Genomic DNA, 14,801 nt, shown 5'->3' on the forward strand with positions numbered 1-14,801 from the left:
TTGTTCTCTGCATTTATGTAACTCCCTTTATTTTGGGGATAAGTAAACTGAGTCCCAGAAACATTAAATGACTATGTACTTAAGTAAAGCTGGAACTTGAACCCAGGTCTTTGGCATCTCTGAGGCCAGCATACTTTCTGTAATCTACACTGCCTTCCATGTAGATGGAGAATACTGATTTTGACACTGCCATTGATGGGCTGGGTAAGCTCAGTCAAGCAAGTCTCAGAAGTTGTTTCCTGAACCCTTCAAAGAAAGCTTTTCTGAAAAAGTTTTATTCAGAAATTTACTTGCATGGTGGATTTGACCCTGCTGTGACCAAGAGATGAGAAACACTCTTTCCATAAACTTGCTGGTTCCTAGAGAATCTATGGCTCCACTCATATATTTTATTTATTGCCCTCTGTTGTCTGAAAGTACTGAAACCACGGTATGAAATGTATTGTGTCTATAGCTAGCTTCATATTTTTTTTTGTTAATTTAGTTTTGTTCATATTTTTTTTTTGCTTGATTGATAGTAGCAAAACTAATAAGAGGTAAAGTCTCATTAGACTTTCACAAAACATATTTTCACTAGGACAGAATAAGTGACAGTGGCTAACCTCATCTACAGTGATCACAACATTCAACCCCAGAAACCAAATGGGAAGCCGAGTGGGAACAGGCGCTCCAAGGAGACACGAGAATACAAGTGCTGGGGAACAGCTACCTTGTTCATTCCGGCGGGCATAACATCCCTTCATCCTACCAGTTTTCTGAGTAGCTAGGGTTTGGGAGCCCTTTCTAAGTTTGTCTTCATGAGAGTGGGTGTACAAACCAAGTCAGGTCATTAAAGCTGTGGAGACAAGAGTCATTGCTTCCTTTACTCTGTGGATCTGATGATTTTTGGAAGATGGATTGAAAAAAAATCAATATTAGATGGTTTTCAAAAAGAGTGTAGTGGCTTTTGCTATATTTCTGGAAGGAGCAGTTTTGCAGTGAGCAACTCAAGTTGATGACTTTAGTCCCTCTGACCCTGAGATTTGTATGAACTAAGTAATAGCCCTTGGGTCTTTTTCCTTGATTAAACTTTTAAACAATGCAATACTTCAAATCACCACAGAAGCGCAGAAATAATATAATCAACAACCATTATATTTACCACATCTCAATATTTTGCTATACACATTTCTTTCAGATGTTTTGTTTTATGGATAACTAAACTGATTACAGATTTGAAGTCATCTCATTACTCTATCCTGATCTGATTCCCATGACTTGGTCCTCAAAGGAGCTGTATTGGGTTCATTTTTATGGTATTTTTACATATTTATCTATTCATAAATCATATATGTTATTATCTCAAGTAGTTTTTTAAAAAGATTTTATTTATTTATTTGAGAAAGAGAGCACAAGAGAGGGTCTGGGGAGAGGAGCAGAGAGGGAGGGAGAGGGATAAGCAGACTCCACGCTGAGCATGGAGCCTTGTGCGAGGCTCGATCTTATGACCCTGAAATCATGACCTAAGCCGAAACCAAAAGCCGGCCACTTAACCGACTGAGCCACCTAGGCACCCCACTCAAATAGTGTTAAACTTCACGTAAATGATATCATACTGTATATACTATTTCCCAACTTGACTTTTTCATTCAGCATTACATTTTAAAGATCTAAACACATAGATCCATATAGTTCTGATTCATTTTAACTAATGCAACACACTCCAGCTTGTGAACCTGCTATAATCTGTTCTCCTATTGAATATGCGGTTGTTCCTGCTAGTTTTCTGCTGTTATAAAAAATACCTCAGTGAGTATCTCTGTATATGGCTTGTGCAGCTGTATGAGATTTTCCTTAAGAAGTGCAGTTGCAGAATTATAGGGCAAGTGTATATTGAGCTTTACCAGAAACTAAATTGGTTAGTCAAGTGGTTGTACCAATTTGTATTTTCATCAGCAATATATGGAAATTCTTGTTTTTCTCCATCCTTACCATATAGTTCCAAAACAGCATTGCCAAACTGTTTGATTTTTGTTAATCTGATGGTTATGAAATAGTATTTTGTTTTATATTTCTCTCATTACTAGTGCTATCTGGCAGCTTTGCAATGTTTCCTGAATACCCTATAATTTATAATTTAAGCATAGCTTTGGTCTTTCTATTTTGTTTTCTGTCTATGTAACTACTACCTAGATATACTGTGTGTCTATGTGTGTGTTTCTTTTTTGTTTTAATTCCTGTTTAAGGAAGTGATTCCTTTTAAATAGTTGTGTGTTTTTTATTTTTATTATTTTTTTACATAATAAAGTTATTAATTCTTTCTTTCTGATCCCCTTTGATTGGACTTAGATCCTTGCATGCTGAGCAGCTCTTCCTCAATATACTTGGTACAGATACTTTAAGAATCAGAATTTCAGCTCGTGCTTGGTTATAATTCTAGAACTCAGGTACCCTCATGGTCAGACTGTAGGATTTAAAAATATCACAAATAAGGGGTGCCTGGGTAGTTCAGTCAGTTAAGTGTCTGACTCTTGGTTTCAGCTCAGGTCATGCTCTCAGGGTCTTGGGCTCTGCGCTCTGTGCAGAGTCCGCTTGTCCCTCTCCCTCTGCTCCTTGTGCTCGCTCGCTCTCTCTTGAATAAATAAATAAAATCTTTTAAAAAAATTACAAAGAAGAAAAGGTCATACCCACCATAACAATTCATATTTTATGTGGTTTTTACAGTGATCAAATAAGATTCTTTGATTCTCTATAACTACACCAAACGTAATACTTAAGTTTTCTGATCATGTCTGATCTCTGAATTGACGGCAGGGGAGGGGGAGAGAATGAAATGTCTAATGCTTCTATTATAACTTCACCTTGGGGAAAAAATATCCTAGTAGTCATTCTAGAGTAAATCTCAAAGTGTGTTTGTACTTTGTTAATTTCTAGGTGAAAAAGTCTTTCTATCTCTCTATGGAGCTGCCACAGACATGAATATAAGGCTGGACAGGAATTCCTTGATCATCGAGAAAACCTACATATCTCTGGCCAGTCAGCGAACTGTAACTATTCACAACCGCAGTAACATCATTGCTCATTTCCAGTGGAAGATATTTGCCACCCAGGAAGAGGAAGATGGAGAAAAGTATAGGTTTGTAAGAAAAATCACCAATATGCTGTAATTTGGGGGGGTGGATCTCGAAGCTCAGTTATTATGAAAAATCTGTGACTTTTGTGGTAAGTTTTTAACCAGCTCAAACAAGGTCAGATTTTTATAACTTGGTTCTGGTGTATGATGCTCCTTTTCTCATTTAAAGAACTTGAATTGAGCTACGTGGAATGTATGTTGTCCATCCCCAGTTCGTCTTAACCTGGTTATAGTTTATTAGTAGCTAAACTCCTGGATTTTAAAGACCAAATATATCATTTTTCACCAATCTCTCAAAACTAATCTACAGAACTGTTTCTTGTTCCATAACCCTAGTCAGATTGGTCAGAGTTCACAGTTTCTAAAAATAATTTCTTTTGGATTGGGATCAGTGTGGATTTTTTTTTTTCAGTGAGAAGGTATTTCCAGAAAATATGAAGAATAAGGAAAAAGAAGGGCTTAGATACAGTGGCTTTTATATTCTTAGCTTTAGTAGCGTTGCTCAATCCCTGCTAACCATATAATTTAATAATGATTTCTTGTTGGTATCTTTAATCTTCTACTTTTTAAAGTACTTCAGGCAGTGGAGAAAATTAATAAAGTGGCAAACCAAACTCTTTTAACTAATGTCATCACTGTTAAATTTTGAATATTTCTTTTTACTGAATCTATCCCTGCCTCTTTTAAAGTCCATTTTCATTTTTATCTCCTTCCACCCTCCCTGAATTAGCACTTTCGCTGCTTTCATTGGAATTTATTTCAGTCTTTTTTATTTGCCTCTCCATTTTCATTAAAGATTAGCCCTGGGAAGCTTCAAAGCTTTGTTTAAAACCAAGTTAGTATGTGATAAAAATAAAAGTCTTAGGTCCACAGAAACCAGGCAGAAATCCCCCAGTGTTCTGTCCCTAATTGAATCAGAAGGAGCTGTGACAATGGCAGGACACAGTGGACCAGAAGCTTTATCATTCAGACAATGAGCTTTAATCACTGGATTACCACTGTGCCATCTTTAAAAAGTGAGAAAAGAAAAGCCTTTCCTGCCTAAAAACTTCAGTTTGCCTCATCGCAGAGAAATACCAGTAGTTCAGAAAGGCAAGAGGAACTGCTTATGCACCGCGTCATCTGTCCTGATTCCCTCGTTCATGAGCGTGCCAACAGTCAGAATGGTCCAAGCATGCTTACAGATAAAATGGGAGAGCAGGTACAAACAAACAAACTCCAGTAAACAGTGTTTCAATATCCTACTTGTCCTGTGGGCATCGTCTTTGGGGAGAATGGTCCACACTGTCAGAAGGAAAGCCAGCTTTACCTTCAACTGTGTGCATCTGACTATAACACATGACTGATGCCACGCCAATGTCCAAAAAGTGTTGAAGGAAGTTAATTTCAACAGTGAAACTCAAGAAAAGCTTAAACCAGTTGTTATCAGAGATGCCACAGATACAGAATAATAATTTCGATGACGCCTGGATGGACATTTCTTTCTTTTATTCTTCTACTTTACCTCCCCTGATACTCAAACCCCTTATCACTTTCATATTATCCTGAGGCTTATTCTTCCTTTTCTCTTGTGTTGCCTTTCTTTCGCTATCTTTCTTGCCCTATTAGTTCCTCTAGCAATTTTTTTTTTGTAGCAAGAGAATAATACAGAATAGCAGTTTCTTTCTTTCTTTTTTTTTTTAAGATTTTATTTATTTATTTGACAGAGAGACAGCCAGCCAGAGAGGGAACACAAGCAGGGGGAGTGGGAGAGGAAGAAGCAGGCTTCCAGCAGAGGAGCCTGATGTGGGGCTCGATCCCATAACGCCGGGATCACGTCTTGAGCCGAAGGCAGATACTTAATGATTGTAGCACCCAGGCGCCCCAGAATAGCAGTTTCATAATCATGATTGGAAGCCTACTTTGATCATCTAGACCTTGTCCCTTCATTAAACAATGAACTTGAAAAGTGGCTTCAAATGACTGAATAAGAATACTTCCATTTTCACTTTGGGTGACACCTGGCAACACAACTCATGTTTCTCCAAACCAGATTGGTTGGTCTAAGTGAAGAGGCTATTGAATATGCTGCTCTTCNTAGCAATTTTTTTTTTGTAGCAAGAGAATAATACAGAATAGCAGTTTCTTTCTTTTTTTTTTTTTTTTTAAAGATTTTATTTATTTATTTGACAGAGAGACAGCCAGCCAGAGAGGGAACACAAGCAGGGGGAGTGGGAGAGAAAGAAGCAGGCTTCCAGCAGAGGAGCCTGATGTGGGGCTCGATCCCATAACGCCGGGATCACGTCTTGAGCCGAAGGCAGATGCTTAACGACTGTGCCGCCCAGGCACCCCAGAATAGCAGTTTCATAATCATGATTGGAAGCCTACTTTGATCATCTAGACCTTGTCCCTTCATTAAACAATGAACTTGAAAAGTGGCTTCAAATGACTGAATAAGAATACTTCCATTTTCACTTTGGGTGACACCTGGCAACACAACTCATGTTTCTCCAAACCAGATTGGTTGGTCTAAGTGAAGAGGCTATTGAATATGCTGCTCTTCCCTTCGCCCTCCCCCTTTCCTAGGGCCAGATGGCCAGGGCAAGAGGGGAAATACAGTTAGAGGGGAAAGAGGCCGTTTATGCCCAATTCCTTATTTGGCTAGGTTGTCTTTTCTGTTTTATGCCTCTTTTGTTCCTTGTTATATCCCCAACCATGCCATAACTTTCATTTTTTAATGTATTTTTTAAATTGAAGTTCATGTTATTAGTCATGAATTCTTGTCCTGGACCTGACTAGCCATGGAATGCCCATCCTCTCAAAAAGTGAGACAAGTATAGAGAGGTTTGCCTTTTACTGAACATTTAGTTTGATCCTCAACTTGGAGCAGAGAGAATCTGTTCTAAATGGGCTCATGCATACTTTGAGAGAATAAAGTTTCCCTTTGTAGCTCCCTAAGGACCCAAGATTTAAAACTTCAGTGTAGATTTTTAGGTGAGACTCAAGAGTCTGCCCACTGCTGTCCAGTTGTAATACGGCTTAAAGCTCATCCTAAGGCATTCGTCTTATAGGAGCTGAAAGTTGCTCACTGGTCACATTGAAATGCTAATCACTTTAATACCCTCAAGACCCTATTCTAGTCATTGTGGTTTCTGTCCTCCAGCATCTTTTTTTTAAAAAAGATGTATTTATTTATTTATTTGAGAGATCGAGCATGGGGGCGGGNGCCCAATTCCTTATTTGGCTAGGTTGTCTTTTCTGTTTTATGCCTCTTTTGTTCCTTGTTATATCCCCAACCGTGCCATAACTTTCATTTTTTAATGTATTTTTTAAATTGAAGTTCGTGTTATTAGTCATGAATTCTTGTCCTGGACCTGACTAGCCATGGAATGCCCATCCTCTCAAAAAGTGAGACAAGTATAGAGAGGTTTGCCTTTTACTGAACATTTAGTTTGATCCTCAACTTGGAGCAGAGAGAATCTGTTCTAAATGGGCTCATGCATACTTTGAGAGAATAAAGTTTCCCTTTGTAGCTCCCTAAGGACCCAAGATTTAAAACTTCAGTGTAGATTTTTAGGTGAGACTCAAGAGTCTGCCCACTGCTGTCCAGTTGTAATACGGCTTAAAGCTCATCCTAAGGCATTCGTCTTATAGGAGCTGAAAGTTGCTCACTGGTCACATTGAAATGCTAATCACTTTAATACCCTCAAGACCCTATTCTAGTCATTGTGGTTTCTGTCCTCCAGCATCTTTTTAAAAAAGATGTATTTATTTATTTATTTATTTATTTATTTATTTGAGAGATTGAGCGTGGGGGCGGAGCACAGGAAGAGGGAGAGAGAGTCTCGAGCAGACTCCTCACTGAGCTCAGAGCCCCTGATGTGGGGCTCAATCCAGGACCCCAAGATCATGACCTGAACCAAAACCAAGAGTAACTGTCTGTGCCACCTAGGGACCCATGTCCTGCCGCATCTTGATGATGTGACCTGAGTCAAGACTTCGATATCTCTTCTCTCTGTGGTGAAATTCTAGCCTTAGTCAGGAATAGGAAACCCTATTCCTTTCTGGCAGTTTATTATTTCCATTTCAAGAAGGATGACTTAGTCTTTACCTATCAAACCAAAACATGTTGTTACCAATCTTAGGACATATGTCCATGTTTGAGATCCTTGGGCTAATCCCAGGCTCTAGACCCTGACAATGAAGATGTCACTCCCCCTAGGAAGAAGTTCTGGACTTTAAGTTTTGTTTTTGTTTTTTCATTTTTTTAAACCTTCAGAATGAGATATAGGGACCTTCAAAAATTATCTTTTGGGTCTTCCTCTTTGTTGATGTTTTTTTCTGGGACTTGCAGAGAAATTAATCTCCTCAGAAACAGAAGCTGCATTTATCTCTCCCTACTTCCTCCCCCTTGTCCTGAGGGATTATAAAACATCCTACCAGATTCTTTCATAATCATTCTAACCACAGTTTATTATATTCAGAGACTTGGCATTGGCTTTTGAGGATTTTTGCTTTCCATTTCTCCATGAAGGTCATAGCCATTGTTTTAATAGCATTTGGCTCTTATTCTAGGTTTGTTCTATACAAGAACTCCTAGAATCCTCAGTGGAACCCCCACAAAGTTGTCAGCATGGATTTATTCCACAACATTCAGGTGCGGGAAGTGACATGTTTCTCTGGGTTGATCAGTTTTAATTGGGCTTTGAGCCTGCCACCTGGGCAATAATAAATTTAATCTTAGTTGTGTTTGGGAGTCCCTTCTCTTCCTCAGGGTGATACAAGAATCTGAGGACTTGGATGGTACTTGGTAAACAGGGAGGCAGACCTAGTCTTCAGTTTATGATAGTCATCACAGAGTTGCTCGGTGTCCAGGGTCATATGGTCTATTTGAAGATGGATGACTTCATCTTTTCCATGCCAAGTGTGGACATGAGAGTATTTCTCTCTTGAAGGCCAAAGCTCTTAGTTTTTAATCTCAGCGTCCAGTTACACTCCTTGGGGGTGCTGCAAAGGAGCAGGGTCCCTAACACCTCAACATAAGGGAGCATTACTGGTTCAATGCTACTGTACCTGAGACACAAGGTTTTCCCATTCATTATAATCCATAGGCTAGACTGTACTTGATACCTGAAAGTGGCTACCAGACCATTTCTAAAATGGGTTAAATCCATGGTTTTATGAGAGAGAGGGCTAGTGTGTGCTTCTGCTCTCTGATGAAAGGTTTCCTCATCTGTAAAACAGAAGCACCTCTGAAGGTAGGAGACCATGAATAGCAGCAGGACAAGATGGCCCAAAAATAGACTGAGGTTTATAGGAGCTCTTGTTGGAGTCAGCTGAGATCAAGGTGTTTCATGTTCCCTTCTTAAACTCTCAGCCATGGCTCCAGTTCTCTACTCAGAGGGCAAAGAGGAAGACATATAGTACATCATGACCCCCTTTGCATTATGTGGCTGTGAGTGATTCATGAGTCCCAGCAGTGTGGGAGAAGAGCATTTGGGAATTTTTGTTTCATTCTCTTTTGTTTTCTTTCTTTCTTTTTTTTTTTTTAAGATTTTATTTATTAGACAGAGATAGAGACAGCCAGCGAGAGAGGGAACACAAGCAGGGGGAGTGGGAGAGGAAGAAGCAGGCTCATAGCGGAGGAGCCTGATGTGGGGCTCGATCCCATAATGCCGGGATCACGCCCTGAGCTGAAGGCAGACGCTTAACCGCTGTGCCACCCAGGCGCCTCTCTTTTTTTTCTGTTGTCAGGTATGAGTTAATCATACTCATCAGTTCATGCAGCATTATCGTCCTTGGTCTATGNGGGGCTCGATCCCATAACGCCGGGATCACGCCTTGAGCTGAAGGCAGACGCTTAACCGCTGTGCCACCCAGGTGCCCCTCTTTTGTTTTCTGTTGTCAGGTATGAGTTAATCATACTCATCAGTTCATGCAGCATTATCGTCCTTGGTCTATGTAAGATATTTTATTTCCACACCGCACTTCCATTAACCCCCTAAAGAAATGGAATGTTTATGATTCCCATTGTTTGTTTAAATAATCCTTCAGTCTCTCACATCAGATTTACCCACATCCGTTAGTATTATTGCAAGGACTTTGATGAACATCTTTCTGGCTGTGTCACTGTTTATATCCATGATTGTTTCTTCAGGATATATTCCCAAAGGTAGGTATCATAAATTCCACTCACAGGAGTAAGTGGTTTCCTTTCTTTGGACTGACTTCTCTTTATTTGTCCTGTTCTGCCCAGCAGTGTAGAAAGACTGTGGCCCTGGTTACCTTGGACACTGATTTCCAGCTAGCAAAGAAAAGGAAGCACAGGGTGCTTTCTTTCTGGGACCAGAACACATTGAACCCATTTCTTTGACTTCTTTATCCTCTGTGACCAAAGGGCCCTGAATGCTAAGTCATTAAAAAGAGCTGTTTGGCGTTGCTGAACATACAGGATGTCTTTTAGAAAGTGGTTGGGGCTGGGACAGGAATTCAGTGACCCGGGCTTCTTATTGAGCCCTCACTTAGCTGAATAAATTGTCTCTAACTATTGGCAATATCTGGGAATGGCTGGGAAAATGGTCCTATGTCCTGGGAGGAGATAAAATCCGGTCTTCAAAGTGCAGATGAAGTAACAGTACTAGGAGTGATGTGAGCACAGCTTTGGTGAGGACAGTGAGGAGAGTGTTGGGGAAGGCTGTTTTTCTGACTTACCATGATGGATATTAAGAACTAGAAGGAGAGAAAAAAGGAAGTGTCTTTAGGTGTGGTTTGAGCATTTTATAAGTTTGAGAGCTTGGTAGGTGCCTGGGGTTGAACCGGGGAGAAAACAGTATTTATTGAGTATCTTCTCTGTCCCAGGAACTGTCAGATCCTTGATCACATTTTTATCTTCAACACATCTTTACGATGAAGGAGCTCCTATTATCTCTCTTGTATAGGTGAAGGCACTGAGGCTGGGATTAATTCAGGAAATTCCAAAGTCATAGAGCTAGTAAATGATAGCAGAGTCAGTATCCAAGCTGAGTCCTTGCTGGTTCCAGACTCTGTTCTCTAGGTAAGTAACAGCTAAGTATTAAGAATTAAAGCTAAGTAAGTTTAAAAAGAAGCAAAATTGTTTTTCAAGTGTTAGCGGCAGGGTAGATATTAAATATTTAAAAAGCAGCCTGGGAAACATAATTATCTGAAAGAAAATATTTGTCTAAATATACATAAGGGCTCAGTAGTAAGCAAACGGGCAGTGAGTGGAATGGGAAGCCCAGGAAGACTTGTTGAAGGAAGTGACTAAAGATCAGCAAACTGATGCTCTTGAGAGGTTGAAGTCCAAGGTCACTCGGCTCCTATGTTACAGACTTATGGCAAAGAGGGACCATCTCCAGGTGATGGGGGAGACCACTTCCAGGATGATGGACTGGAAGGGAGGGCTTTATAATGTTCTTCATGGGAGTACCAAAATGAATCTCACATTTCCTATATTTTCTTTAGAGTCTGTGATGATCTGAGCAAAGAGGAAAAGAACGAGACCGATGAGTTTCTTGAAGAGTGCATTAATGATCCTTCACTCCGAGAACAACTTTCCATTCTCTCCCGCACCTTTGAGAATCAGAGGAGGCTGGTTCAGGCAGACAGCATGCTCTTCTTGAGTAACGTTTTCACTGTTGAGCCCCTGGTGAGCACATAAATAAAATCTGACTATACAGTAAGCATAAGTGGGGGCACAGGGCTTATTCTGATAAAAGTACTCACTCTGGGATTGATAATGAGTTCTGAGAGCATAAAGATTTCAGCTGAAAGCCTCATATCATTATGAGACAGTGAATGAAGTCTAACGGTAAGAATGTTCACAGGTCACGTTCATAGGTCATACTTTCTACCCACAAACTGCTGTGTTAAACATATGAGATGTTTATATATATGTTATCTTACAACAACCTTATAAGGTATCATCAGTTCTGCATTCTACAGATGAGGAAGTAAAGACTTAGAAAAATTCAATAACTTGCTCCAAGACAAGCAGTATCCGCATTTAGAAATGTATCCCTGACCAGTCTGACTCTAGGGCAGGTTTTCTTAACCTCTGCACTGCTGACCTCTGGAGTTAGATAATTCTTTGTCCTGTACATTGTAGGATATATAATAGCATCCCTGACCTTTACCCACCAGATGCTAATTGTGACAGCCAAACTGTCTGCAGCCATTGTCAGATGTTCCCCCGGTGGGCAAAACCACTTGGGTTGAGAACTGCTTTGTCCTTAATTCACTCAATAAAAACTGACTGCATGTTCTGTATTAGGGACTATGTATCTACAAAGCACAAGTGAACAAAACAGACATAGTCCTTGACCTCACTGGTAAGGCCTGGGTCAGACTTAGAACACGGTTGGTCTGATTCCACAGACCCAACTCTTGACCACATTCTCTACTGCTTCGGAATGGAAGTAGCTAATACCTTCTATATTTACTATGTGCTAGGCACTGTGCACGACCTTCCACCTAGCAAACGTAGAGTGATATGAGGGTAAAGATAGCAAAAGAAGTTGAGAAAGCCCTGGGGTGCTTGGGTGGCTCAGTTGCTTAAGCATCTAACTCTTGATTTTGGCTCAGGTCATGATGTCAGGATCATGAGATTGAGCCCCATGTCCACCTCTGCGTTGGTCTCCATGCTGGGCATAGATCCTGCTTAAGATTCTCTCTCTCCCTCTCCCCTTCCCCCTCTGCTCTTGTGCGTGCTTGCTCTCGCTCTCTCTCTCAAAGACAAAACAAAACAAAACAAAGCAAAGCAAAAACACAAAGAAGAAGAAGAACAAGAAGAAGTCGAGAAAGCCCAAAGCTAATTGGAGCTGCTGGATTGTTACTATTCAAACCATTTGGAGAGAAGACATGAGCACAGGGACACATTAGAATACAAGATCACTGGTGGGAAATGCCACTGGCTTGTAAAAACCTGTTTTCCTTATGTCTGCACTTCCAAACTGTTTTTAAAGGATAGAAGATAGAAAGGGGATTCCATAGCTAAATAAGTTTCACAAACAGGGGGTTCAGTATTGTTTGAAAGGTTTCTTTGCTGTAAAATGTCTAAGTTTTAATATGATAATGTGCATTATAATTTCCAAGAGAGAGCCTTCTCCTTGGAGACGTGCTTTGGGACTATTGTTTTGCAGGACCTGCTGTGTGAATCTCTGGTGAAGACAGTCAGGTATACTAGTTCAGAGGTTGAGGTGATTGTCAGAGGTCAAATTAGAGAAGGTTTCTTGGGAGCAGAGCCTTGAATTAGGTCTTGCAGGACTGGGCTTTTGAAAAAAAAAAAGGGGGGATGTGTATGGCATGGATAAGTCAAGGCTCCAGGAATGTATCAGTTTGCTTGAAGTAAAGGGTTGACGTGGGATAATAAGGCTGGAGATAGGACTTGAGGTTAAATCTTCTCTCATCTCAGGAGACTGTCCAGGGCTCAACTGAGGAAAGGGATCTTCAGATACGATGGGCTAGACCAGCAAGAGGTTAAAACAAGATGAACATATAGTCTTGGGAGAACAGGACAGGTGCCTATGATAATAGGTCAAACCAGAAGATGTTAAAGAGGTTAGGAAGGCATTATAAGTCCAAACAGGCAAGGCCTGAGCTGGGCAGGGGCAGGGAGGAGCATCAGTTATGGTAATCTTAGACACACTGGCAAAGTGCAGAGTATAGACAGTCCAGGATTCTTCCCAGTTGGTATGGGATATCTGGGCGGATGACTGCTGTCCTGTTTGTCATAGCCTTCTGGGAATGAATGGCTCTGGGATGGCAAATATTGGTTGTCAGGAGGAGGTGGGCGGCCCACAGGTGAGTTTTGTACATTTTCAGTTCAGGAAGTAGAAAGACTGGGATTACCTCAGATTTCCTTCTCTTTATGAGCTTTTCCATAACTTGAAGCTTCTTATGGAGATGGGTGAGACACATGTGTTTTAGAATGTGGCATTTTAATATGATTGCTTTTGAACTTTAGATAGGAACTGAATTGGGTGTTATCATCACAAGGCATCTTTTTACCATTAGGAAGAAATTTTTTTTTTAAATAGGGATATACAAAAGTGGTATCTTTTAAATAAATGAGACTAATTTTGTTTATATTGTGTGGAAAAAAATCACTGGAAACAGGAAGGGGTAATATTCACTTAGAGTATAAGTGGTATTTATGGCATCTGTAATGATTTTGTTTTTTCTGTACACTATTCACTTTTCTTCTCATGGTATTCATTAGCCGGTTCTTGACAATTTTTGCAAAATGAAAATGAAGGCATGAAACTTTCCTAGTGTCTTCTTAAAGTTATTCTGGTCAAAATAGCTGAACTCAGTGTCAGTAATAGTAAATTATTTATTAATGTTAATCTCCCTTTTTTCCCCTCCTTCAAGATCTTAATGGTTTTGTAGAAATGCAATTCTTATGAATGTAATATACTCTTACCTTGTAAATTAATTTGAAGCTTTTTAATAGGGAAAATTTAGCCATTTTATGAGCTTTTTAAAATTTTTTATTTTTTTAATAATATTTTTTAATTATGTTAGTCACCATACAGTACATCCCTAGTTTTCGATGTAAAGTTCCGTGATTCATTACTTGCATATAACACCCAGTGCACCATGCAATACGTGCCCTCCTTAATCTCCATCACTAGCCTATCCCAATCCCCCACCCCCTCCCCTCTGAAGCCCTCAGTTTGTTTCCCAGAGTCCATAGTCTCTCATGGTTCATTCCCCCTTCTCTTTACCCCCCCTTCTTCTTCCCTTTATTCTCCTACCANAAGACAGCATGGTACTGGCACAAAAACAGACACATAGACCAATGGAACAGAATAGAGAACCCAGAAATGGACCCTCGGCTCTTTGGGCAACTAATCTTTGATAAAGCAGGAAAAAACATCCGGTGGAAAAAAGACAGTCTCTTCAATAAATGGTGCTGGGAAAATTGGACAGCTACATCCAAAAGAATGAAACTTGACCACTCTCTCACACTATACACAAAGATAAACTCCAAATGGATGAAAGACCTTGATGTGAGACAGGAATCCATCAAAATCCTAGAGGAGAACATAGCAGCAACCTCTTTGACATAAGCCACGGCAACTTTTTTCATGACACATCTCCACAGGCAAGAGAAACAAAAGCTTCTTGATGCAAATGTGAGCTATATGTATTTTCTGCTATTGAGATTTTGGTTTTCTGAAAGAAGTAAATAAATGCTACAGTAGTTTTGGATGAGAGAGTTGGCAAAGGACGTATAGAAGAGATGAATTTTGGAGGAAGGGTAAAATTTAAGTAAGTGGAAAGGAAGGAGAATATTTCCAGTTGGANTGTATCTTTGGGGTAAATACCCAGTAGTGCAATTGCTGGATCATAGGGTAGCTCAATTTTTAACTGTTTAAGGGACCTTCACACTGTTTTCCAAAGTGGTTGTACCAACTTGCATTTCCACCAACAATGTAGGAGGAATCCCCTTTCTCCACATCCTCTCCAACATTTGTTGTTTCCTGCCTTGTCGNCAGTAGTTTTGGATGAGAGAGTTGGCAAAGGACTTACAGAAGAGATGAATTTTGGAGGAAGGGTAAAATTTAAGTAGGTGGAAAGGAAGGAGAATATTTCCAGTTGGAGAAATTGTGAAAATAAAGTATTAAATAACAATGAGTGGGCCAGTTTTGCTGGGGCAGGCAGTCATGGAAGGATGGGAAGGTGAGTA

The 14,801-nt window shown here is 40.1% G+C and overlaps 1 protein-coding gene across 1 annotated transcript in view; it reads left to right on the top strand.

Annotated features, from left to right (window-relative positions):
• HYDIN (HYDIN axonemal central pair apparatus protein) overlaps positions 1-14,801 on the top strand; it is a 363,532-nt gene that overhangs the window by 107,573 nt on the left and 241,158 nt on the right. Inside the window, exons 8-9 of the mRNA XM_034638025.1 lie at positions 2,914-3,115; positions 10,574-10,757. Coding sequence (XP_034493916.1) covers positions 2,914-3,115; positions 10,574-10,757 — 386 coding nt within the window. The remainder of the gene's footprint in view (positions 1-2,913; positions 3,116-10,573; positions 10,758-14,801) is intronic.

This window comes from Ailuropoda melanoleuca, chromosome 12, assembly GCF_002007445.2.
Source record: "Ailuropoda melanoleuca isolate Jingjing chromosome 12, ASM200744v2, whole genome shotgun sequence".
Lineage (NCBI taxonomy): Eukaryota > Metazoa > Chordata > Mammalia > Carnivora > Ursidae > Ailuropoda > Ailuropoda melanoleuca.